Source organism: the organism of the source record quoted next (genome assembly GCF_019968985.1).
Source record: "MAG: Porospora cf. gigantea B chromosome Unknown PgB_NODE_41_length_56499_cov_120.414, whole genome shotgun sequence".
NCBI lineage: Eukaryota > Apicomplexa > Conoidasida > Eugregarinorida > Porosporidae > Porospora > Porospora cf. gigantea B.
This window is the reverse complement of record NW_027179001.1, coordinates 14,688-37,399: the sequence shown is the minus strand read 5'-3', so window position 1 is coordinate 37,399 and position 22,712 is coordinate 14,688. Positions and strand designations below refer to the sequence as shown.

The following is a 22,712-nucleotide window of genomic DNA, read 5'->3' as shown; positions in this document are numbered from 1 at the left end:
GCAGCAAATTTTTCATACACGGAAGGGGAGTCAGGCCAACTGAGAGAACAAGGCATTGATAGTCTCTGCGTAGTGTTCCTTGATAGCGTGCCGCTTGAACTTAAACGTAGGCGTCATCAGTCCGTTCTCGGTCGAGAAAGGCTCCGTGATGAAGTGGATCTTCTTCACCTTCTCGAACCCCTTCAGTTTGGCCTCAGCCGCTTGACATTCCATTTGGCAGCGAATAGCATCATGCAACGCAGCAGTAGACGTATCTCCACCCTTTGCCCTCCATTCCTTGACAAAATCGTCGTCCGGGAGCACGAGCGCGATCAAGTGAGGGCTGGTGGAGTACCCATGGACGAACACCTGCCCGACGAGCCCAGCCTTCATGTACACCTGCTCAATTTTCTCTGGAGCGACATATTCCCCTTGGGATAGCTTGAAAATATTTTTCTTTCGATCGACAATCTTGATGGCACCGTTCGGTAGTACCTTTACGATGTCTCCAGTCCTCATGAACCCGTCACTGGTGAAGGAAGCCTGGGTTTCAGCAGCGTTTCGAAAGTAGCCCTGGCATACAGAAGGTCCCCGAATAAGCAGTTCGCCAGCTTTCTTGTCCGCGTGGTAGTTCATGTCAGGCACTGACTCCAAGCAGAACTCGATGCAGGGTTGACAGCAGCCGACATGACCCGTAAGGCGGTCGCCTGGTAACGCCATAAACGAGGCTCCCATCGTTTCGGTCATCCCGTAGCCCTCACAAACAGGAACCCCAAAGATGACCTGAATCTTCTCAAGTACGTTGGAGTCCATAGGCGCTCCACCGCTCAGCATGAAGCGTAGACGACCTCCCATCATGGTCTTCATCTTGTTGAAGACGAGTTTATCCAGGAACCGATGAGAAACTTCGCCAGTTTTCCGGAATTGTCCTATCTTGGTCTCAACAGCGGCGTTGAACATGTACTGAACTGAGCTCGACTTCTGCTCCAGTGTCAAGGTCACCTTGTCAATCATCTTCGAATACACCCGTGGCACCGAGATGAACAGTGTGGGAGAGAGAACTTGCACGTCTTCAAAGATTCGGGCAGTTTCACCGGAGTAGAGACCGATGCTGCCTCCAATGCTTAGGATCATCGTGGCGATAACCCTCTCAAATACATGTGCGAGTGGCAAGTAGGAAAGGTGGACATCATCAGCAGAAATCTCGATAGAAGGGGCAGCCATATGACCCATGATTCCAGCGGATACCGTTGACACGATACACTGCTGGGTTAGGATCACGCCCTTCGGTCTGCTTGTCGTGCCGGAGGTGTAGCACAAAGTCCAAACATCCCCAGGCTGCTGACGTACAGTCTCTCGTCGATTTGCCTCGCCATGCGCTTCGATCGCGCTGAAACCGCTGAGACTGAGGTTAGCAGCCTGGACCTCGCTTGCAACACTAGGGCAAACGACATCGATGTCTTCCCTATCGAAGACGACTACGTTCTTCAGCGACGGGCAATTGCTAGCCACGGAAACCAGACTTCGTAATCCCTCAGGGAGGACGATGATCGTGGTCATTTCGGTTTGGTTGATGATGTACTCAACTGCCTCGGTGCCTAGCGTGTCATACAGAGGTATCAGCACTAGTCCGAAGGCTGCTGCCGCGTATTCAGCAATGAACCACTCTTCTCTGTTCTTCGAATATATTCCCACCGGTCGCAATTGGGTCGCAGGAACATACACATTGTCGTCGAAGTTAAGGACCGGAGCCAATCCCAAGTCCACCACACCACTACCGAAGTTCAGAACCCGCTGTTCAAATTGGCGGCGGGTAGACCAAGTGTACTCCGAAGAGAAAACTCCAGCCTTCGTCATCCGTCGTACTCCTAAAAAAGGTTTGTCTGCATGAGATCGCATACTGTACTGGAACAGGTCCCAGAGGTTGCTGATGGATTTCGCGTCTAGAGTCTCGACCAATGTATTGGGGTTGAAGCACGAACGGTACAGGTTTGAACGCTCTGCAACAGCAGTGCCGCTTATAGGGACGTTGTAAGCGGTAGAGGACGCGATGTTACCCATCACAGCAGAATTGTTAAATTGTTAGGGGCAGGAGTAGATGGTCCGTGGGAAAAAGAATTGCCGGCCATGAGGATTTTTTTGATACTAACAGCGATTGTAACAGCGCAGGTGTCTGTGGAACCGTCAGTAAAAGAGGTGAAGCCTGAAAAGAATTTTGGCCGGCTGACAACAGATGTGGAGGCTCTAGAGCAAAAAATAGATGAGGACCTGGGGAAGCGCCAGGTCAAGGAGACCATGGAGAATCCAGCGGATAATCCCTTCCTGCTAAAAAGTGAAGCGATGGCTCAGCTACATGAAGCGGAGAAGGCTGAAATAAAGCAAGACGAGGAAGAGAACCAGGATAGGGAGGAGCAGGCCAAATCGGAGGGCGAACGTGATGGTAGCGACAAAGCGGCTGACGCCATAAAGAAAAAGCATGAAATGCATGATGCTTTAGGCGCAAAGGCGAAGAGTGACCAAGAAGATGGTTTTGAGGACGCTATACGAGCTTCCGAGGCTTCTCATGCCGACGCCCTGAAGGAGGCAGAGAAAGCCGAGACGAGCGTGGAGGATGGCGCTGACAAACGGGCCGAGCAAGTGTTGGAATCTGAGGGCGAGGAGGCGAATATCATGGCCGAACAGACTGCCGAGAAGGAAACCGAGAATGCACTTTCTAAGGCTGAGGACGCGCTCGACGAAAAGAGTGAGCAAGACGCCCAGCTGGAGAACGACAAACACAAGGAAATGGCGGATGAAGAGCAGCAGCGACTTCGAGTAGAAGAGCAGTGCTTGCAGCGGAAAAAGGCACAGCTACAGGCTTGTGATCAAACTGTCTGCCCCACCATACTTCCATGTGACAGGGTCGCGCAAGAGGCGGAGGAACGGCTTCATAAAGCCACGGAGAGGCTGAAGGGGAGCCTCCTGACGCACAAGCAAATCAGGCAGCATTTCTCTGTTGAGCCTGCTGGAAAAGATGGAGAAGTGAAACTCAACGAAGAGTTCTTAGGGGCGGCTCCCGCCTCCGAGGAACCCACCACTGCATCTCCAGAGGAGGCGGCCAGCGAATCCCTCCCAGAGGAGGCGCCTAGCGAATCCCTCCCAGAGGAGGCGGCCAGCGAATCCCTCCCAGAGGAGGCGCCTAGTGAGTCCCTCCCAGAGGAGGCGCCTAGCGAATCCCTCCCAGAGGAGGCGCCTAGTGAGTCCCTCCCAGAGGAGGCCTAGTGCGTCCCTCCCAGAGGAGGCGCCTGCAGTAGAGCTCTGTGTAGACCCAGCCGTGTAGATTCGCAAGCATTTTGCATGATTGGTACAACAAACGCCACTCAAATTTCCGAGGCGAAATCTGGGTATCGCCGGAGCACCTCCGCTTGCAGCTGAGAGGCGGAAACATCATGTTCTGATGTGAGGAACGTCCATTTTTCCAGTAACCCTTTAATCCACTCTCGCGCCTCAGCTGTCCACGATGTCGTGTTTGTCATCGTGAACCGTGTCCCCTTCAGCCGCAGCTTTTTTGGAGACTCCTCCACGCCCCAGCGAGCCGAGCAGGGAGAAGTGCCTCGCCAGTCCAGAAGTGGGCCGACGACGGATATAGGTATGCGGGTCAGGTTGTGAACTGGCGTCAGAGCTCCTGATTTGTTCGTAGACAGTAAAAGTTCCGGTCTCAGGGAGGGAAAGTAGAGGCTCGCTAGCCGCACCACCCCCGCAAGACCATCCGTATCCGCATGCGGAGACTTCGAATAGGACTCATACACCTCCGACACGTTTACACACCCTTCCAACTGTTGGCTCATATCTTCCACCTCCTGAAACCAAGAGAGTGGCAGGGGCTGGAGAATGAATCTCCCAAGAGTGATGCTCGGGCTGGCCATACAGAGGTTCACCCAGGGCCCCAGAACGCGTACTGTGACCAGGTGCTTCAACGGCGTGTAGTCCAGCACAGGGTCTTCTCCGTCAGGGAATAACACACCCTTCTCCGAGAGGTCGAAGGCGTCGACGCGTGAGATAAAATCATCGCTGCATGGCAGCTCCTCTCGGTGCACAGAGCGCACTGCCAATCGGGGCGGGTCTCTGGCATCAATACGTCGATCGTTATCCGTGGGGAAAGACTGGATGAAGTGCACCAGCCGTCGGTTAGTCCGTTCCTCAGAGTGGCACGTCAGGAGGGTTAACGGACTCTTGGAAATCGCGAAGTGGACATTGACGTTAACTCGGCGAACTCGAAGGGTTAGACAGTTGCGAGCCAGCTCATTGAAGTGAGTAATGGCAGCTGGAAGGTCGTCGACGAAAACCTCAAACTTCACTCTAGTCATGATGCCAGGTGAGCTCCACTCCCGTGCATCGAAGAGGACTTGACTGTCCTCATGCACATCCATCGGAAGGAGTGAGGGAACGGCCGCTTCCACGTCGGTTGTGTCAAGCTTCCGAAGCACTTCCATGTTGAAGCTCTGGGTATGACCCACCATGGTGGGATTAACTTCGTCAGGGGCGTCGACCAGCGCTGTCTCATCGTTCACCATCAATGTCCACGACAAATCATCTTGGCTCTGTGCTGACATCGACTCTGTCGGCATGGAAGCCGCCAAAGCCAGAGTTGCATCCCGAGAAAATCGCTCAAAGAAGTCTCTTTCCCTGCAATCCACCTCCCACCAGACAACAACAGCCCGTCTGTAGGTCAGGAATGCTTGACGAATAACCCTAGGCGCCGTTGAGACCTTCAGACTGAATGCCGCTGACGCCACAAAGCGCAAAAACGCTGCGCCGCCAAGAAACATTTCAGGACTCTTACCGCGAGCCAAACATGGCTGCGGGCACACCCGTAGAGCGCCCGGCGTCAACAGAAGCCGACTTCGCCAGTTGCCTACCATCGAGGCGAGGCGTTCCACAAAGAGTACTTCTCGGTCTTCTCTCACTGCGGAATATGACCGAGGTGTATGCAGGAAACTCAACATCACGGGGGTATGGGCGTTGAACCGGCAGTTGGTGAAGAGTCGTCGGTGGCTCTTGTTGTTGGGATTCATGTTGATGAGAGTCAGTGCCTTGAGGTTGGGGAAGTGGATCTGGGACAGGTTAGGGAACTTTGACCTGTCCTCAGGAAACTCCACCTTCATCTCGTCGCAGTGTGGCGCCATTATTCGGGCAGCGGAGGAAATGTCCTGCTGCTCCAAAGGAACGGAGTATCGACGTGAGTGTGTCTTCGGAGCCCTCATGTTGGGTGGAATTAGTAGGTTGACTCGTGACGGCGTCAGCAAGGCTTTGTCGTCTTCTGGGGGCCCGTCGGAGAAGAGTCCTGCAGTGGAAGACCTTCTTGACGAGTCCGCCGAGTAGGCCTCTTCCACTCCGGTCCCCTCCAGGTCTGTGCCATCCAAGCAAGCCATGTACTCGTCAAGCCTGAATCTCGTGGGGGCGAAGATCATCTCGAAGTGCAGCTGTGGACTTGAAGATTCGCTGCGAGATTCCTCCTCAGCTTCCAGTTGCAGCGTGTACTCTCGACAAACGCTGGGCGGAACTGGAAATGCATGCACGTCTAGTCGAGGCAGCACTCTGCACCTGAGCAGCATCGTCGCCTCCGAAGACATGTGGAATCGAGCCTCACACCAGAACCTAACCACCACGCTGGGCCCTGCATCCGGCAATACCTGCTCGAACCCAGAGCTATTAGCCGGGGTGAAAGTTATGCGCTCTGCCTCACAGAGGGCTAGCCGAAGCGCGTGCAGGTTCTCCATCTCTTCGTCTCGTGGACGATCGATATCGTGTAGTAGTGCGTTGTGGGTCTGATTGTTAAACCCAAGCGAACTCACGTCTCCAACCACCTGCATCACATCCGAGACCGCCTGCAGGCCAATATCAATGTTGTGGGCACCCAAGAACCCTAAGTCCGAGAGACCGGGAAACGCAGTTTGCCGCCGAACCAGTACGTGGAAAATGAGTGCTGCAGTTTGTTTTTGCCAACGTCGTGCGACTTCTGAAGTTATTTGGCCAGCTCCTTCCAGAGTATTGCGGACGACATACCGCACCTTATAGGGATGTACGTCGTCACCGAGGCCCAGCTCCGGCCTGGCAACCAAAACTGGCTGCACTCTCCTGGAATTGTAGGAGAAGAACGCCTTTGTACGACGCAGACTGACTGCGATTTCCCCGGTCTTAGAAACAGGCGGAATTATTAGCAGGAACCGCAGGTCAGCCGCCCTGCTCAACAGGCTTGCCAAGTCGGGCTGCAACAACTGCGGTGAGTCCGACCAATCCCAAGGCTGCACGGCCAGGGTGTACAACCGGCTCAGCTTGAGGCCAAAATGCTTCTGCAAAGAACCCAGCACCGTCAAGACCACGTGAGAGAGACTTCCGGAGAGCAGGACGTGCCGCAGCCGGACAGGACTGTTCATGTCTGCCGAGGGACTCCAGCTTCTGCAGCTCTCGGCGATACCCTGGACAGCCCGGTCAAGTAAACGGCCAACATCTCCGGGGGGTTCTGTGAGGAAAATTGACCGCTTCTGGTTGGGGTTCACCACGCTGGTGTCTAGCCAGGAGAACTCCTTCATGGTTTCAATGTGAACAAGAGGAGTCGTAATCACCAGCTTCTCCACGCTGTGACGACCGAAGTGCAACAAGACGCAGAGTATCTTAAGTGCGTCATGCGGAAAGAGTCCACGAAGCAACTCGTGGGCGAAGCATTCGGTCAGAGGGGACTGTATGAAGGCATAGTTGGGTCCCACTGATTTCTCCATCGGGAAGCTCTTCACGAACAGAGGTTGTAGGGCATGCATGAATTGTGCAGACACGAAAATTTCGGTGACGAGGCTCTCTGAAACCCACTCACCAGAGCCCTTGTCAGCTCCCAGCGCCCAGAGCAGCTTCTTCACGCTTTCGGCCCTCTCGGCGCTGGTTAACCGCCACCAGCCGTGCTTCAGGTGTACTACTCGGGGGAAATCCGTGCCAAAGACCTCCGAGGGGGGGACATAGTCCTGCACGGTGCTTCGTCGGAGGCCACTGCTTCGTCGGAGGCCACTGCTTCGTCGGAGGCTGCTCCGTCTTCGGGACTGCGAGAAGGGATTCGCCACTCTGACTAACGCCGAAAGCTGACACCCACGTGAGCAGAGATGCACGCCTGACATCCCGGCCGGTCCGGCCGTCAAAGATGGATTCTGATGTGCCGATTACCCGGGTCTCACCTGAACGGCTGCTTGACGAGGATGAGATTCGAACTGTGACAAGTGCAGTCATGGAAATAGCCGGAAAATCAGCTCAGATACCTACTCACCGGCAAATTTCTTTGAACTGCGAGATGCTTCGAGGAATTCCCCTGACCGTTTACGGGTCTCAAAGCTCGTGATACAGGGTTCCTGGTCTCACCTGTGGTCTAGCCGATCATCAGACCTCGGAGAGACGTTAGATGACTCATGGATCAACATATGTCAAGATTTCGGATATGGACTTTCGAAAAGATGAATCCTGCAGTTGGAAATCGATCAATCACACTCGAATCAAATGATAGACATTCATACACTACAATATCTCCTCTTGAACTTCTGGGAAAATTTTCGGCATGAGAGGAACGTATTCGCCACGTTCACGCTCTAACCGCCGCGTGTCAGCTTCCAATACTGCACGAGGCAGCAGCGAATCAAATTTTTGCTGCAGTTCCGCAGTGACGGACGTGCGAACAGAGTCTCGAAGTAGGATCTGGACCTCCATTCGTCGAGTGACAATGAGACGTTCCGTTTCCCTCCAGATGTTGAACTTGCCGACAAGAACTTGGACCTGCAGCAGCATGTTCCTCGTTAGGGGCCACACAAGTTCATAGTGGCTAATAGACCTCCAATAGAGGAATGGTAGCACGGTAAGGAAGAGTGCAACCATACAGAGTACGCCACCCCAGGACGGAGTCAAAACCAGTCCCACCAAAAACCCAAGGAAGGCGTTCCAGAACGGGAATATCATCAGGAGCGTGATTATCTTGTAGGACGCAATGACGTCTGTTCCGCGTATTTTAACTGAAGACTTCTTCACAGCTGCTTGGCGGTGCTGCTCAGACAAATAGTGGCTGGCCATCCGAGCCGGACCCCACATTCCCATAAACGGCAGGGCCCATACTAGATGGATCAGCAATAGGCCACACTTTTCAAAGAGGGAGAACATCGCCTCGTGGGATGACTGTCGCAGTTGCCACACCTCGTTGTCCTGTAGCCCGAAGTAATCCAAAACCGTTTTGTATTCTCGCAGGGACTCCAGTAGCGAACGCATCTGCGGAGAATCGCATTGGTAGAGTATCGTAGAGAACAGATGGTAGAGCTCCCAGGTCTTTTCCCGACTGAAATGATTCTTCTCCGGAGGATATAACGAAGTACAGAGTCGGATCATTTGTAGAGTCTCATAGTCTGGAGCACGTACAATAGTCTCATTCAGACCCTGTCTAATCACAGACAGTAACTCATTAGTGGCGCGCTCACGGTCTGTGGCGTAGAGGTCGACTAAGTGCTGCGGGACGGTCACTGGTCGCCCGATATGGAATGTCGCATCTGACATCACCTTGTGAGCTTGGTAGTAGTGTAGTCCAATAGGGACGATCATGATATCTTCGACGCCATTGATCGCCGCATTCAATGCCATTACAGCCACGCCAGGCTTCAAGGGCAACATCTCCGTTCGGTCGTGAGAACCTCCTTCTGGGAATATCCCGATAGTCTCGCCCTCTCGAAGGGCCTCACTCACAGCTGAATAGACTTCTGTTTGATCCATCTTCGGCGATATTTTAAAAGCTTCGGGTTCTTTAGGTTCGTCCAGGACAGCATTCTCCCCGTATGTAATCAGCTCGGTGTCGCTGATAATCTGGTGGCAGGCGCAAGGCTGCAAGGTGGTCGAGGAAAGCAAGTCCTTTACCTTACAGTCGATTCTAAACTTTGTCCCCTCGCCGACTACCCGATGAAGATGATGGAACTTACCGCTTCGAGGAGGTATACCCAGTGATTCTCTTTCGGTTTCAGTAAGGGCTTCGGATATCCACGTTATCTTCCCGATGCCCTTGTATGAGCAATCCTGCGGACGTTTAACTGCTATAGACCCTGCAAACTGGGCCAGATTTCCAATCACTGCCCTTTGTAGAGATGCCTCGGCTATCATGAACCTCACGTATCGAGGGAGGCTGGCGAGAAGCATAACCGCGTCGACGAATTGATTGTTGTGGTTACCAACGAAGATTACCGGCCCATAGCAAGGAATACGCTCCATGCCAACCACAGTGACATCACGGAAGAAGAAGCGCACGAGAGCCTTGCAAAGAACTCGAATCACGAGCATAACTGCGATTTCTCCTAAGGTATCAACGTTTGCCGTTGGCAATGACGCTTGCTTGACAGGAGGAACAAAGGACTATCGTCTGTTATGATCTGTGTTGTGTGAGCATTTTAAAAAGGCTTGCGCCGAGAAAACCGTCTCGAGAGCCCTCCACAACCGCCTCTTCGAAATCCGACTCCCCCACAGAGTACTGCGTTCCGACGTCCACTTGAGAAGGCGGTTGTACTTGGGGAGACGGCTCCAGCGACACTGTCTCGAAGTTGGTGTTGTGTTTCCGCACTTCTGCTTGGAGGGCTTGCACCCTCTGAATGAGCTCCAGCTCCCTCACGCGCGTCTGCTCTGAGGACTGTCGTCTTGGCGGTGTGGGTGGTTCAGATATCTTCGACATAAGGGCCGCCTTCTCAGCTTCCAACGACAAGAGTTTTGACGTCAATGCGCTGATGCGAGATCTCAGTCGCTCCATCTCTGTGTCCAACCCCTCGCGTTCCTTTCTGAAGGACGCCTGCACCGCCATGAGTCTCTTCGTGTTGTCGGAGTCCTTGCTGGTCAGCGTTTTCTTGAGATTCGTCACCTCCGCCTCCGAGGCTTGCAAGCGGGTGGCAGCGGTCATGCCTTCGTTAGCGATATGTTGGTGCAGCCGTGCCACCTCTTCGGTCAAAGTGATGCGACTGCGCTCAGCATCCGCCTTTTGCTGTTCTTCGGCGTTGGCGGCACTCTGCAGGCTGTCGATTTGGGCTTGCAGGCTCGCGACCTGGGCAGCTGTTCGGCGATCCATGTTGACTTTCTCGTCCAGGGCCGCGGCATGCTCCAGTTCCAATGCGGTGAACGCTGCGTCCTTCTCAGCGATCTGGTCTCGGTACGTCTGAAGGCTTCCGCTGACAGTTTGGCTCCTGGTCACCAAAGTTCGGTTGTCTGCCTTCAAGGAGGCTATCGCCTCTCGAAGCTTGCGATTCTTGTCTAGTGAATCTGCCAACCTGTATTTCATGCAGGCCAGGAGCTCACTGCTGTTTCATATCCTCTTGATCAGATGTCAGCTGCGCCATGGTAGCTTCAGTCTCCTCTGCAGCTGCTTCCTGAGGCTCCTCCTCGAGTAAGCCGGGGTCTATTTCCGTCGCTGTGACTTCTTTCCTGCTTTCTACTTCAGCCCGCTCGTGTTCTAGCCGGCGCTTGACAGAGCGGGCCTCCTGCTCGCTAATAACCACCATGTCCATGCCATCTACAAAGCCCGCATCCTGTGCTGCCGCCTCTCGGATCTATGTCGCGGCCTCCCCGCACCCTACGTCAGCCATCATCTCCGTGGCTGCGGAGGCGACGTTCTTACGCACGTCACTAGTCAGCTCGCGACCTTTGTCCAGCCAGTAGTCGATGTCGAGAGACCCTTCTTTCAAACGCCCAAACATTAACACTATTTTATGGAGTGCAGTGACTTCAGCGACAGGCTAAGACTCGGCTGATTGACGTCACTCTCAGGTCCAGTCTCCTTCTTCCTTTCAGGCAGGCCTCGATTAAACCAACCCCATGCATTATGAACGTTCCTTGTCCCAAGTCTCCTCCACTCCTCAGCGTCCACGAAAGGAAGATTGGCCTTCACAGGCACCTTATACACGCACTCTTCAAACGCTCCAAATTGGGCCCACACAGAGCCCGGTCCTCCCCTAACGCGTTTAGAGAAGATGGCTCCCTCCTGCACCGACTCCAACGGCAGTAATGTGCTCGTCGACACATGGTAGCTGACAACGGGGTCCTGGGGAGTCTCGTAACTCATATTTGTGATTAGATATCTTTCGAAAGTCAGGTCAAGTTGACTGGTGCTGTAAACGCTCATTTCATGCGAATGTCGTCGGGGTCGTCGTTCGCTACGTCTGTAAGAACCACGCCGCAGAGCTCGGAGTTCTCTCGAACAAGTTTCGAGCTGAAGATGGGTCAGCGTGACGAGTCAGTGGCCGAATTGTATGCATCGGTGAGCGGCGCGCTGCAGGAAATTGTGAATGGGCTGCATGAGCTGTGCGCCCTCTGCAAGGTACCCTACGAAACTTGGCTGGAGTTCTCTTCCGGAAAGAGCCTGCTTCCTGACGCTTCGGACACAAGCACGTTCTTCCCCGAGACATCACGTCGCGACGAGTCCAAGTCGCAGTATCTGAGTGACTGTCGAGCTCACAGGAAACACTTCATTGGTCCTCTCACACACTGTCTCCGTCTAACCATGCAGCTTGCCATGCTAAAAGGGAATCCCAATGTGCGACGCCGAGGTCTGAGAAAGGTACGTGAGGTAGCACTTGAACTGCTGGCCACCATGAATGAGACACGGGGTCTCTCGACCGATGGCCTGTTCCCATACTTCCGTGAGTGGGGAGTTGAATCGTGCACTCAGATCCTGACCTCCGAACTGTTGGGAACCGTTTACGTGATGTAACGGAGAAACATATTATGCCAGTGCTGACTCTACAAGATATCCTTCTAGAGTCGGGAAGCCAGATAGCATCAGAGAGCTTCCGAGAGTCGCAGGAGACGGCTAACGGCAAGGGAAAGCTTAGGTCTGTCGCGCGGCTGATGGAGTGGTCCGATACCGACACTGTCGCACTTCGCGAACGGCTAGGCGAGCTTCCTTCGTGGTTGGCGGATTACACTGAACGCATGAACGAGTATCAGAGAAAGCTAACGCAGAAGATGTTCTCAGGACGCCCCGAAATTCCTTCTCGTCTCCAAACAATTATCCCAGGCCTCATAGAAAGTCCCCAAAACCCCTTGGTGGTCTTCCCGGTGATGGCTCCTCATCCACCTCCCGTGTCGTCGTATTCCGCAGAAGGGGAGTGGGACGTGACCCGCTACGTGCCCGGTATTTGGGACTTACCAGAAGTCCCGGACGTACCACCTGATGGAGCGTTCGTTTCTACCCGCTGGATATCCACCACTCTCGAGGGCGAGGAAGGTTATTTCGCCCATCCACCTATCCCATACCTGCCACCTCACGCCTTCTTCGTGAAACGTATTGTGGATGGTCGGGAGGTGTGGGTTCCGGAGACAGAATGGCCTGGCCAGGATTACACATCGTTGCTCAGCGCGCCCGCAGATTTCAGAGGCCGGCTTCATCCCGGCAGCTCAGGAGCACTGGAGGGCTCGCTCTCCTCATCAACGATGCGGGCAATCCGGGACTACATGCAGAGACGGCAACTTCCAGGAGACTACCGTTTAAAACAACTCGTCCTTCGGTATACTGGGGAAGGACCAGCGTCCACAGCCGCATTTGAAGCTGTTCAAGACTTCCTCAAGACGGGTAGGCTCCCATCTGACCCCCGGTTGAAGGACGTCGTCCTTCGGTATCTGGAAGCAGGTCCCGAGGCCATCTCGACGGTTACCGCGCTGCGCGACTACATCCAATCGGGAACGCTACCGGACGATGAGGAGACTGCGGCGATGATTCGCACATACGAGGAGAAGGGCCTGCTGCCGAGAAGATGGGAGGAACTCATTCAGGAATACACTTTTGGTGAAACCTCTACGTTAACTCCGACCCTGCTCTTGACGCGTACCTTTGTTGACGGGTATGAAGTTTACATAGAGACAGGCACGATGCCGTCCAAACTTCCATCTCGCTTCCCCGGTGGTTCTTATTCTGTGACGGAAACACTGATGCAACTTCCTCGGAAATACGGAGAAGTCGTGTGGGTTTCGCGTAGGATCGCAGGCAAAGAAGTACTTCTGCCAGCCAAGCTACCTGCAGGCGCGTCCGCGTGGGAAGCCGAGCAGGAACGAGGTCCCGACGGTCGCTTCCTCTCTGATGGCCTTCTGGAGGGCTCCGAGCAGGAACGAGGTCCCGACGGTCGCTTCCTCTCTGATGGCCCTCTGGAGGGCTTCTACCCTGATGGTCGGTCACGCCCGTTGACTGAATCGATTTCAATACGAGATGTCGTCATCTGGCCTCCTGATGAGTTCGGCGACTACCTTCGTGGTCTGCAGCTGGGTGACTACCCCAGTTCGGCGATCTCTGGAGAGGTGGCACGTACGGTTAGCAAGCGTGGCGAGGACGTTCTCTTCGGCCAGTACGTGGTTATCTGGCCTCCTGAGGAGTACATTATCGGAGAGTCGGGATCTGCTTACACCGGCGTCCGGTCTGCAAGGTCCACTCGACACAGGGAACTCCTTGCGAGGTTGGGTGAAGGAGCCTTGTCGGGCAGGTACGTTGTCATCTGGCCGCCGGAAGAAACACGCCAAAGGGATGTTCGTTCTGTTTGGGGCCTGGACGAGGAGGAGGAGCCGACGGCCTGGAGAGTAACGATTTGGCCGCCTTCTTGGCGAGAGGCCACGGGAATTGACCTTTCCCAGAGGTTTGATCTCCGAGAAAGGATGGCTGAACACGCCCGGAATGTCGTTATTCCGGTGTGCTTCACAGATGAGATCGTGGATGACACCTGTGTGAGCGTAGCCGAGCTGGGATACGAAGAACCTGTGCGTCCTGATTGTGTGGTGCACGAAGTTGAGACTGTCGACTTCGACGTCCAGAAGGTCGACTTCGACGTCCGGAATGTCGACTTTAGCAACGACCCTGTGAAGATCGTCTACCACCGCAACCGGGACTCAGCCAGCCTGCAAAGTGATGGTGACGACGGAGTCCACCAGTTGGGAGACTACGATGAGTACGAGGTTATCGAAGCTGCGTGCCCTTCTGACGAGGTTATCGAAGCTGCGGGCCCTTCTGACGAGGTTATCGAAGCTGCGTGCCCTTCTGACGAGGTTATCGAAGCTGCGTGCCCTTCTGACGAGGTTATCGAAGCTGCGTGCCCTTCTGAGGAGTGAGGAACTGGTAGACGTGCAATGATTTGAAGACCGATCAGTAAAAGTCCGGTTCTTCGTAGACATACGCCCACCACGAGTCCCAGGTGACCACTGGGAAAGCCGAAGAGTGGAACTGGAACAGACACTCGCCGCACTCTTCAAGCGCCAAGCCCTGCAAATCGGCGACCTGATCGTCCTCTGGCTCCACGCTGGTCAACCCCTGTGGATCGCCGTTCCAGGACAGTAAGAAGAGCGTGTCGCTCGTTATCGAGGGTGGAAGGGCGCACGGCGAGGCCACCAACTTCTTCAGCAGACCGACGCCAGGTCTGCGTGGCAGCGTTGGGTTCTTCCTTATTGGCAGGAGTCTGTAGGCGAGGTTGAACAGATTGGAAGGGGTCTCTTTTCGGGCTTGGAGATCCTCGAAATCCTGTTGGTAGCGGTCAGGCTCAACTGTGAACAGGCGACGCAACCTTTCATGCAGACCGCGTAGGAGAGGGTTTCTCAGCCCGCGATGCTTCTGATTGTGCGTCTGTAGGAACTTGAACACCTCATGCCGCATTCCTACACTCTCGTTCCTCGCCAGATGAACCATCTCCGATCCGGCTAGCAGTTCAACGAGAGTGTCGGGCGCCCCTCTGTCCTCAAGGCCCAGCAGAAGGTTGAAAAAGTTAAGCTGCCGCTGCGTTATACTGGTGGAGGTGGCCTACCGCATTATCATCTGAGCGGGAAGTGGCCACTAGCACATGACTGAGCAACCTAAACTCTCTACGGAGCAAGGATGAGTTGAACTCCGTCAACAGGCTCACAGTTCTGTCGAACATCCCCTCATTTCGGCTGGTGGACAGTTCTGCACACAACGCCAAAAGCGTCGGTATCTGCGGCAGACACGCCGCTGGTAAGGCGTTGTACGCAGCGTGACGGCGGACTGCATAGCAGGGCGACGCAACGAGGTTGAGGAGGCAGGCGAAGCACCGTTTGACAGTGAGCTTGTCACACGGGAAATGGGGCAATGCGCAAGCAATGCGACCCAGGATCGACGAAAGTGCCACATGGGCCCTCCAGTCCTCGCTGTTGGTCACGTCAGGGCGCTTTTCTTTCCAGTTATACGGCAGCTGGTACTTGCTCATTAGGTCCGACACGAATCTGGGAGTCGCCAACGCAGTGTCAGCGAGCAGATCAGCTGGCAAAATCTCAAGGAACTGGGCGAAAGTTTCGAGGAATCCGACTCTTGATCCGCTCTTGGCGGCGTTCTGCATCGCAGGTAGAGCGAAAGTAAACCTGTCTCGCGGCGACTGCATTGGGGCTGACAGACAACCTCACCTCCATTGACAGGTCGGAAATCTCCATCTCACTCTCAGCGGATGTCCACGCGCTGTCGGGGTCGTCCAGCTCAACAAGGTACAATTTCAACAAGGACAACCAAAACCTATGCCGTACCCTGAAGCCTGTGGCACGAACAATCTCGAAGTAGGCCGGATCCACCGGCGCAGCTTGTTCGTCAGTTGCCAGCTCACTGTCGTAGAGAGCACGTTTCAGAGCCTCCCCCTTCACTACGCGGTGATCGATACCTCGAAGTATCCGGCCCCATCTGGAGAACTTACAGAACTCGGCAGTCTCTTGCAAGTCAAGCAACAGCACAGACCGACTCCTCATCAGTTGCCGGAAATCATCTTCGTCGTCGGTGGCTAAATCGGACGCGGAGGCCCCTAACAGATCAGTCAACCGACTCTCCACTACACTCAACAGAAAGCCGCTTCCACAAGAGCGTTGCAGCCTCTCTGCCGTCTCAGATATACCCAGACTTCGAAAGTCCTCCAGAAACTGGCCTACTTCGCCTCCTAACGAGTTCAACTTCCTCAGAAGGGGCTCCTTCTCATGCAGCGGCAGCCGACGAAGGTCTTCTTCGGCCTGCACAACTACAGAGGTCCAGGCGTGAGGCACATTCCTCAAGATGTGCTGCATGCTCCGAAGCACGTTGTGGTTGTGCGCCACTGATCCCAAAAGGCGGGGACGTCGGCCTTCGTCGAGCGCCGCTCGTATTCGTCGCCAAAGGGATATATCAGACCTGTACAGCAAGCCCCAGTTGAACACGAAAGGAGTGCTGATGTGGTGGTCAAACAACTCGCCGGCATCCACGAAGCCACTATCCGTTAGCAGAAGGCGCCTGGCAGCCTGCGCAACGAATTCGGCAATGGGCACATCCAACATTGACAGCCGCGCGAGGACACCAGATTTAAAGTCAGCCCCACAAGCGTAGTATAATAGGGCCGGCTCAGCAATAGTCAGCAAGGGAGTATCGACAGTGAAGTAAACATCCATGGCTAATCGCACCCGCTCTGCCTCCGGTAAAGCCGCAAGCACGTCAGGAAGCACGGTTAGAGTCAAAAAAGCCTCCAGGCGGGAACTCCTCGAGAACTCCACCGTCCAGTCACATATGCGTTGCGTTTCATCTATAGCGGGGGCGCAGCGTGCTAGATGGCCCAAGCAGTCGGCGACAGCCAACCGAACCTCTAGACATTCCTCCAGTGAGGATCGCATTTGCGTAAAGACAACGCCCTTTTGTATGGGAGGCGGCAGCAGGCGGCAGACCCTCCCCAGTACGCTGAGGCCTATGTACCGACAGACAGGGTCGTTGGGAGCATTGCACATCTCCAGCAGCAAGGGCAGGGTTTTATCCAACACAAGGTTTTCCTGCTGGCTGACTACTAGAGCGACCACAGGGGAGTCGCCAGGTGTAGGGCTGCGATCGTCGGTGGAGTGGTCACAACGCGGAGGAATCTTTTGGGGATTTGGAGTCGCATGTTGGTTCTTCTCGACGAGGATCAGGAGGCACATCCCCGCCACGTATTGAACGTTCTTAGGCCTGACCATTCCCGACGTGCAGGGTGTCAATAATAAATCGATCAAGCCCACAACGAACTCCTCTACACTAAGATCTGGCTGGCGCTGGTCACGCTTCCACGCATCACGAAGGGGGTATATCCATGGGCACTTTGCTTGGAACACGTCGTATGGCTCAGGGTACAGTTCCTGGAGGTACTCTTGGTACCCTCCTGCCACTTCGCGTCTGTCGAAGATGTTGTCCAGCATGACCGCGGTGTAGATGATGCCTGTCAGCTGCAACTGCTCGTCTTGGCAGAACACTAGCGAGCTGATCTCGGGAAGCAATCCAGTTACAATGTCCACAAGGGGCAAGACTTGCACGATGGTGGCCAATTGCCTGTGTTCTGTTTCCCCCAAGCCACTCACTGACACGTCTCCTCAAAGTTTTCGTGTTGAGGTGCGACTTGCATGCAGCAAATTTGCTAAAAACTGACTCAACATTCGCAAAACGCGCCGCTGCTGGTCTTCTGAGGGCTCAGCAGGCCGTGTAGATGGTAGACTCACCAGCATGCTGATGTTGACTTCCGAAAAGACGTTCTTGGGGTTTTTGCTTCATTAGAACTTAAAATTTGCTGCGTTTTTCGCTTCTATGCTCAGTCTGTTGGCGACTTTTCTTGGCCTCGGACTGCAACGGACGTCCTGCCAGCTTCAACTGGGGCAGGTTGTATTTCTTCTTGACGCGTCCGAAAATGTTGTATCCAGATTAGGTGTCTACCGCTCCCTTATATTCAATGCGATGGACTTGCTCACTGAGGCATTCCCAACCACGGTGCAATTTGGTCTCGCATCCTTCCATGACAAGACCACCATGCCATATGAACGACTGGTTCGCTTGGGGCCATCGGAGGGCGTGGTGAATCGTCTACTAGAAGGCGTGGAAGGCATCTCGAGCGTATCGAATAATCGTACATGCGCCCTGGACGCCATGATGGATGCCATCAAGGACAGGGAATTGGGTTGGCATCCCGAGGACGGCAAGAGAATGGTAATAATTCTCACCGAGAATGACTTCGCTGAAGCCCCTGGCTACCTCACTAAACATGAGGCCGCCTCCTACCTCAGCTCATCGTCCATGAGCCACGGCGATGATCTCCAGGTCATACTCTACCAGACGACTTGTGTGGGGCCTCTGTGGCGATCAGCAGTGAACCTCATGCCGAGGTCCAACTACAACAGCGACCCCTCCGAAGTCATAGACAAGAGAGCTCTTTCAGACCGAGTCCACAGACACATGTGCGGCTCGCCTCTCCCTCCACCTGGCTTCAACCCGTCCGAGTCGCCAGTAGCTCCGATAGCGAGCGCGGCAGCTGTGGCGGTGGGGTCGATGTTAGCAGGTGTGTATGCCTGTGTCTCTCCCTTTGCTGGCAGCGCACCAACTCCTGTGGCGTCACCACCTCCTATGGCGTCACCACTTCCTGTGCCGTCACCACTTCCTGTGCCGTCACCAACGACTATCGCCCCGATCGGATCCGTATCTACTGCTGTTGGTGTTGTGTCTGGTTGTAATTCGCCTGCTCCTTACTCCAACCCCCTTGGTGAGGTCACGCAACCAACTGCGGAGCCTACGAAATTTGACTTCAGCCTCGACTCTGCCCTCCAGCAGTTGGAGTTAGACCCAACCAACTGGGAGTCGTGGGTTAATCTGGGTGTAGACTCTCTCAAGGACAAGCTCATTGAGACGCTGGTTGAATCCTGCTTCGAAAAAACGCAGAACCTTGATCTGCTTTTTCGAAGAGTAAAAGACGCAGAGAGCACCGACGAAGTCCGTAAGATGCTGCTGGAGTGGGGAATTCTTTCTATGGAGCCACACGGATGTATGTAGGTTACACTTTCTATATTTTACTCAGTCTATTTACTCAAGGTTACATCAAGGACTCAGACGTTCAGAGTCGGCCAGTGCCAGCTCCAGTGCCAGCTCCAGTGACGTTTAGGGCCTTAAGGGCTTTGACACGTCGTGATTGAGCAGAGTGTATTAATAATCCACCAGAACGGCCTACTTTTCTGAGACAAATCTCTAAATCTGCGAGGTTATGACGGTCCCAAACACCATTTCACTGCCTCCTGGGTTTCAGCTGGTACCGCGTAAGACGATGTGCGGCTTACCTGGATGCTTGGACTGCAACGACATCTTTTGCCAGCGGTGTGAAGCAAAGGAACGAGACCTTCTCGATTTGCGGCGCAATGTATTCGAACTGGAGTCCCGCGCCAAGCACCAACAAGAGTACATTACGCAGCTGCAATTTCGCTTGTCGACGGAGAGATCGACACCAACACACCACCACACCAACAACATTCTCTACAAAAGCCACAAATCCTATGAAACGGCTGTCAGCAGCTCTGGGAGGGGTGTCAAGAACTCAGAGCTAGGGGATTTAATGCAGCCACACGGGCAATCTATGAGCGTACTGCTCTGCAACCCTAGTCACAAAGGTTGACTACAAAATATCTCTAGATGACAAATTGTTTTAACTACTTTTCTCCATTGCGCCCCACGAATTGTGCCACGAATTGAGCGTCCTCTTTCCCCGCTGTCTATAGAACAGCCAAGCTCGTTCCCTTGGCTGTGGTTTCACTAGAACGCAGATAGGGACAGTAGTCTCGTTCCATTCATGCGCGTCACTTGATGACGCTACCTTAAAAGGGGCATAGTTACCCCACGAATCATGAGCATTGACGGTTTCGTTTCACTGGTATATCAAAATGAAAGCGTTTACAATTCTTTTCACCTGTGTATTGGCTGCCGTCGAAGCCCAAAATGCGCTGCCTCCCTTTCAAGACGCCATCCCTGTCAACCGCAATCACGAAGCCTTGGTTGAGTACTTCGACGTGAAGAGCGCGATGGATGAAGTTAGACTGGATTCTGCTGATGACGGCGCCAGCAAGTTTCTTCCTGAACTTGCGAGGAGTCTCCGAGGCTTTGAGCCGTAGGCTGTTTTAATGCTTGTGTGTTATATTTGGATTCACAACATCTGAACTTTGACAACTCTGCTGTTTGCTTTGCGCATTTGTCAACTTCAGATGAACGCATTTCTAATGCAAGGCATAACTATCGTTGAATACACGAAATCCACGTTTGATGTCTGGGTCGGGTGCTAAAGTATCCCTCCCGACGTCGACAGAGACCGAGATTGTCCTGCTGGATGGGCAGTTTTCTTCGTCGCAGGTTCTTGTGTGGCTGACTCGGCCTGGAACGTTTGCAGTGACGGTAACAACACGTAACAGCGGGGCTTTCACTTCACAGTGGGTAGCTGTTGCGTGTAAAATGCAGTGTCGCGGTCGAAGTGTCGCTACAGGAGAAAGTTCTGAAGTTCTCTGCTGACCGGGTGTCCGGAGGCGTTTTCTACTTCAACGCAATCGACTCATGCGACGTCACCATAAGGACTAAGTCAGGTATGCTGACCCAGGCGCCTACCTTCCGACTGGACCTACTCTACTGCGGGGTCCCCGCACAGAGGCTCCCAGCATTCGAGAGACAAGGTGAGCCGGTTGACGCTCGAAGATGCAGCCGTCAACTTGCTGTCCATAGATGGAGGAGGTACGCTGGGACTTGTTCCGCTGCTCGTGTTGAGTCGGCTCCAATCTCTCATCCGCGAGGACTTGAAGGATCCGGAGGTCGACATACTTGACGCGTTTGATTACGTTTGCGGGACGTCCGCGGGTGGCGTCATCGCTTTGGCGTTGTGTCATGGGGTTAGTTTGGATAATATTCTTGCGAACTGGGCGGATTGGAGCGCCAGTATTTTTAAGGGTAAGCGAACCCTCCTCTCAGGAGTGCTGTTTGAAGGTTACAGCACCCAGCACATCCAACGTCTTCTTCGGCGCGTTCTGGGTCACGAAGTAATTTCTAGCGTGGTGAGGCCATTGCTCTCCGTCTGCTCCACTGACGTTTCCCACACACCCTTTCGGCCATTTCTCCATAGGAATTATACCTTGCTCGACGCACCACACGAGGGCACTACGGAATCACCGATGTGGCTGGCCGGCTGGGCCACGGCGGCTGCCCCTACGTATCTTCGAGGTCCGGGGCTAGCTGAGATGCGAAGCATGGGGCTCTCCTGTTTCTCAGGTCGACAGTTGGTCGATGGGGCTTTGGTGGCGAACAACCCCAGTCTCGTAGCCTTAAAGGAGTGCGCCGCCCTAACAGGCCTCTCCACAGCGGAATTCATTCATGAGCGCCTGGGGTGCTGGCTTTCGCTTGGAACTGGAGCTCCAGAGGTCACGCGAACTGCAGGGGCTGACGAAAGTGCATCGTCTCTGATGATTATTCTGAAGAGTGGACAACTTCTTACTGAGGGCCAGCTGACTCACCGAGAGCTTCTTCGGCACTGGGTCGGCTCTTACCCACAGGTTTACTTTCGATTCAACCCTCCAGGCCTCTCAAGCGTGAATTTGGACTGCGTGGCCCAATTCGACAGGGTTCGCCAGGCAACTGGCGACTACTTGATGGACGAGAAGCACTACGACCTCCAAACCTTGAGGCGGCTTTTATCGCCGAGACTGAATAAAGAGAGGTGACGAGTTTCGCTCAAAGGTGACGAGGTTTCGCTTGAGGGCACGTTATGGGTCTGGCGAAAAGCGTCTTTCCCTGGCCGAAAGTCTCAAACTTTTCTGAAAAATGGAAAACGTGACAGGTGTGGATTCACGTCTGTAACTGTGTAATTGGGCACCTATGTGTCACAGTGACTGATCCGAGCCTCACGTACAGTGTGGTTGTGTGGTGTAGAGGTTAGCACTCGGGACTCTGAATCCCGCGACCTGGGTTCGATTCCCAGCACCACCTTCTTTTCCAGTTTGGAGTCAGTACAAGGGCACTCGGAGCTGCGCAGTGGTCGCCTATTTTTCTGTTCGGCTGATGCGTGTTGAGACCTCCGTTGCCTCAGGTTGTTTCAATTCGAACGAAGATGCGAAAAAGTCACCAATCAATACTTTCAAATCCTAATGTACTCGTGGCCGGAACAAACCAGAACCATTCGTATCCGTTGCCTGTGTGACTGAAATGTTTCAATTGTCATGACCCTCGACATCTACTGGAAGACATTCGTTACGCACGAAAAGCTAGAAGAGTTCATCGACGCCAAAGGTCGCTATATGGCAGAACCCCTGGTGACGACGCTAGTACATGTCAAACGCGACGAGTCCTTGTTGTTGGGACTTAAAAAGCGCGGACTGGGCTGCGGGAAGTGGAACGGATTTGGGGGGAAGGTGGAAGTGGGAGAGACCGTACGAAGGGGCGCTCGAAGAGAACTTGAAGAGGAATGTGGTCTGAGTGTCAACGAAAAAGACCTGCTCTTTCAGGGCCTTCTACAGTACACTTTTCCTAACAGACGTCCTCTTCATGTGTGGGTGTATCTGGTGCCATGGCATGTGGTGCCGGGGGACACGATTAAAGAAACTGACGAGATGTTGCCACAGTGGTTTCGATTCGAGGACCTCCCCTGGGCTCAAATGTGGGACGACGATTTGCTGTGGTTGCCCATCTGGTGGGAGAGATTGCCCGCCACCTGCGAATTTCATCTCCATTGCCACTTTGAATCCATCGACGGGAAAATCGAAGGTAGCTGGATGGGAATGGTTCCTTTGGACCCGGCGGTGGACGATAGGACGGGAGAACTCGAACACGAAAATAGGTCACCATGATTCAGGACTGTTGTCGACCATTTTTTTTGTAGAGTTCGCCCCTTAATGATGTTTGTGGCAAATTAATTCTTCTCATTGAAACTAAAGAGTGTGGCCGACTCTGAAAATAGCTCTGG

The 22,712-nt window shown here is 54.0% G+C and overlaps 12 protein-coding genes across 21 annotated transcripts; 6 read left to right on the top strand and 6 right to left on the bottom strand.

The window, feature by feature from the left end:
- Window positions 1–30: 30 nt before the first annotated feature.
- KVP17_001299 (uncharacterized protein) lies at window positions 31–2,040 on the bottom strand (the record flags this gene model as incomplete). Its single annotated transcript, XM_068516587.1, has 1 exon — window positions 31–2,040. One exon carries the CDS (start codon window positions 2,038–2,040, stop codon window positions 31–33), a length of 2,010 nt encoding a protein of 669 aa, XP_068374349.1.
- A 66-nt stretch (window positions 2,041–2,106) lies between these two features.
- KVP17_001298 (uncharacterized protein) lies at window positions 2,107–3,240 on the top strand (the record flags this gene model as incomplete). Its single annotated transcript, XM_068516586.1, has 1 exon — window positions 2,107–3,240. One exon carries the CDS (start codon window positions 2,107–2,109, stop codon window positions 3,238–3,240), a length of 1,134 nt encoding a protein of 377 aa, XP_068374348.1.
- Window positions 3,241–3,338: 98 nt separating this feature from the next.
- On the bottom strand, window positions 3,339–7,124 carry KVP17_001303 (uncharacterized protein; the record flags this gene model as incomplete). Of its 2 annotated transcripts, XM_068516594.1 has the most annotated exons (2): window positions 3,339–6,698; window positions 6,726–7,124. In XM_068516594.1, 2 exons carry the CDS (start codon window positions 7,122–7,124, stop codon window positions 3,339–3,341), a joined length of 3,759 nt encoding a protein of 1,252 aa, XP_068374356.1. The 2 variants fall into 2 exon arrangements, with proteins under 2 accessions (XP_068374356.1, XP_068374357.1); XM_068516595.1 differs by having other exon boundaries at window positions 3,339–7,124.
- Window positions 7,125–7,515: 391 nt separating this feature from the next.
- On the bottom strand, window positions 7,516–9,306 carry KVP17_001276 (uncharacterized protein; the record flags this gene model as incomplete). The annotated part of the gene is made up of 1 exon (XM_068516549.1): window positions 7,516–9,306. One exon carries the CDS (start codon window positions 9,304–9,306, stop codon window positions 7,516–7,518), a length of 1,791 nt encoding a protein of 596 aa, XP_068374311.1.
- Window positions 9,307–9,388: 82 nt separating this feature from the next.
- KVP17_001273 (uncharacterized protein) lies at window positions 9,389–10,703 on the bottom strand (the record flags this gene model as incomplete). Of its 3 annotated transcripts, XM_068516544.1 has the most annotated exons (3): window positions 9,389–10,277; window positions 10,306–10,556; window positions 10,584–10,703. In XM_068516544.1, the coding sequence occupies 3 exons, from the start codon at window positions 10,701–10,703 to the stop codon at window positions 9,389–9,391; spliced, it is 1,260 nt and encodes a 419-aa protein (XP_068374306.1). The 3 variants fall into 3 exon arrangements, with proteins under 3 accessions (XP_068374306.1, XP_068374307.1, XP_068374308.1); XM_068516545.1 differs by lacking the exons at window positions 10,306–10,556; window positions 10,584–10,703 and having other exon boundaries at window positions 9,389–10,288; XM_068516546.1 differs by lacking the exons at window positions 9,389–10,277; window positions 10,584–10,703 and having other exon boundaries at window positions 10,302–10,514.
- A 5-nt stretch (window positions 10,704–10,708) lies between these two features.
- Window positions 10,709–11,128, bottom strand: KVP17_001296 (uncharacterized protein; the record flags this gene model as incomplete). The annotated part of the gene is made up of 1 exon (XM_068516584.1): window positions 10,709–11,128. The coding sequence occupies one exon, from the start codon at window positions 11,126–11,128 to the stop codon at window positions 10,709–10,711; it is 420 nt and encodes a 139-aa protein (XP_068374346.1).
- Window positions 11,129–11,131: 3 nt separating this feature from the next.
- Window positions 11,132–14,097, top strand: KVP17_001272 (uncharacterized protein; the record flags this gene model as incomplete). Of its 3 annotated transcripts, XM_068516540.1 has the most annotated exons (2): window positions 11,132–11,645; window positions 11,675–14,097. In XM_068516540.1, the coding sequence occupies 2 exons, from the start codon at window positions 11,132–11,134 to the stop codon at window positions 14,095–14,097; spliced, it is 2,937 nt and encodes a 978-aa protein (XP_068374303.1). The 3 variants fall into 3 exon arrangements, with proteins under 3 accessions (XP_068374303.1, XP_068374304.1, XP_068374305.1); XM_068516541.1 differs by having other exon boundaries at window positions 11,138–11,716; XM_068516542.1 differs by lacking the exon at window positions 11,132–11,645 and having other exon boundaries at window positions 11,731–14,097.
- Window positions 14,098–14,131: 34 nt separating this feature from the next.
- KVP17_001285 (uncharacterized protein) lies at window positions 14,132–17,369 on the bottom strand (the record flags this gene model as incomplete). Of its 3 annotated transcripts, XM_068516566.1 has the most annotated exons (4): window positions 14,132–14,755; window positions 14,784–15,368; window positions 15,397–17,296; window positions 17,326–17,369. In XM_068516566.1, 4 exons carry the CDS (start codon window positions 17,367–17,369, stop codon window positions 14,132–14,134), a joined length of 3,153 nt encoding a protein of 1,050 aa, XP_068374328.1. The 3 variants fall into 3 exon arrangements, with proteins under 3 accessions (XP_068374328.1, XP_068374327.1, XP_068374326.1); XM_068516564.1 differs by having other exon boundaries at window positions 14,745–15,368; XM_068516565.1 differs by lacking the exons at window positions 14,784–15,368; window positions 15,397–17,296; window positions 17,326–17,369 and having other exon boundaries at window positions 14,132–14,635.
- Window positions 17,370–17,695: 326 nt separating this feature from the next.
- KVP17_001269 (uncharacterized protein) lies at window positions 17,696–18,921 on the top strand (the record flags this gene model as incomplete). 2 transcript variants are annotated; one of them, XM_068516535.1, is made up of 2 exons in its annotated part: window positions 17,696–18,777; window positions 18,807–18,921. In XM_068516535.1, 2 exons carry the CDS (start codon window positions 17,696–17,698, stop codon window positions 18,919–18,921), a joined length of 1,197 nt encoding a protein of 398 aa, XP_068374298.1. The 2 variants fall into 2 exon arrangements, with proteins under 2 accessions (XP_068374298.1, XP_068374299.1); XM_068516536.1 differs by having other exon boundaries at window positions 18,821–18,890.
- Window positions 18,922–19,659: 738 nt separating this feature from the next.
- KVP17_001270 (uncharacterized protein) lies at window positions 19,660–19,887 on the top strand (the record flags this gene model as incomplete). The annotated part of the gene is made up of 1 exon (XM_068516537.1): window positions 19,660–19,887. The coding sequence occupies one exon, from the start codon at window positions 19,660–19,662 to the stop codon at window positions 19,885–19,887; it is 228 nt and encodes a 75-aa protein (XP_068374300.1).
- Window positions 19,888–20,035: 148 nt separating this feature from the next.
- Window positions 20,036–21,474, top strand: KVP17_001279 (uncharacterized protein; the record flags this gene model as incomplete). 2 transcript variants are annotated; one of them, XM_068516555.1, is made up of 3 exons in its annotated part: window positions 20,036–20,199; window positions 20,228–20,436; window positions 20,465–21,474. In XM_068516555.1, 3 exons carry the CDS (start codon window positions 20,036–20,038, stop codon window positions 21,472–21,474), a joined length of 1,383 nt encoding a protein of 460 aa, XP_068374317.1. The 2 variants fall into 2 exon arrangements, with proteins under 2 accessions (XP_068374317.1, XP_068374316.1); XM_068516554.1 differs by lacking the exons at window positions 20,036–20,199; window positions 20,228–20,436 and having other exon boundaries at window positions 20,929–21,474.
- Window positions 21,475–21,969: 495 nt separating this feature from the next.
- KVP17_001275 (uncharacterized protein) lies at window positions 21,970–22,596 on the top strand (the record flags this gene model as incomplete). The annotated part of the gene is made up of 1 exon (XM_068516548.1): window positions 21,970–22,596. One exon carries the CDS (start codon window positions 21,970–21,972, stop codon window positions 22,594–22,596), a length of 627 nt encoding a protein of 208 aa, XP_068374310.1.
- Between the last annotated feature and the right edge of the window lie 116 nt (window positions 22,597–22,712).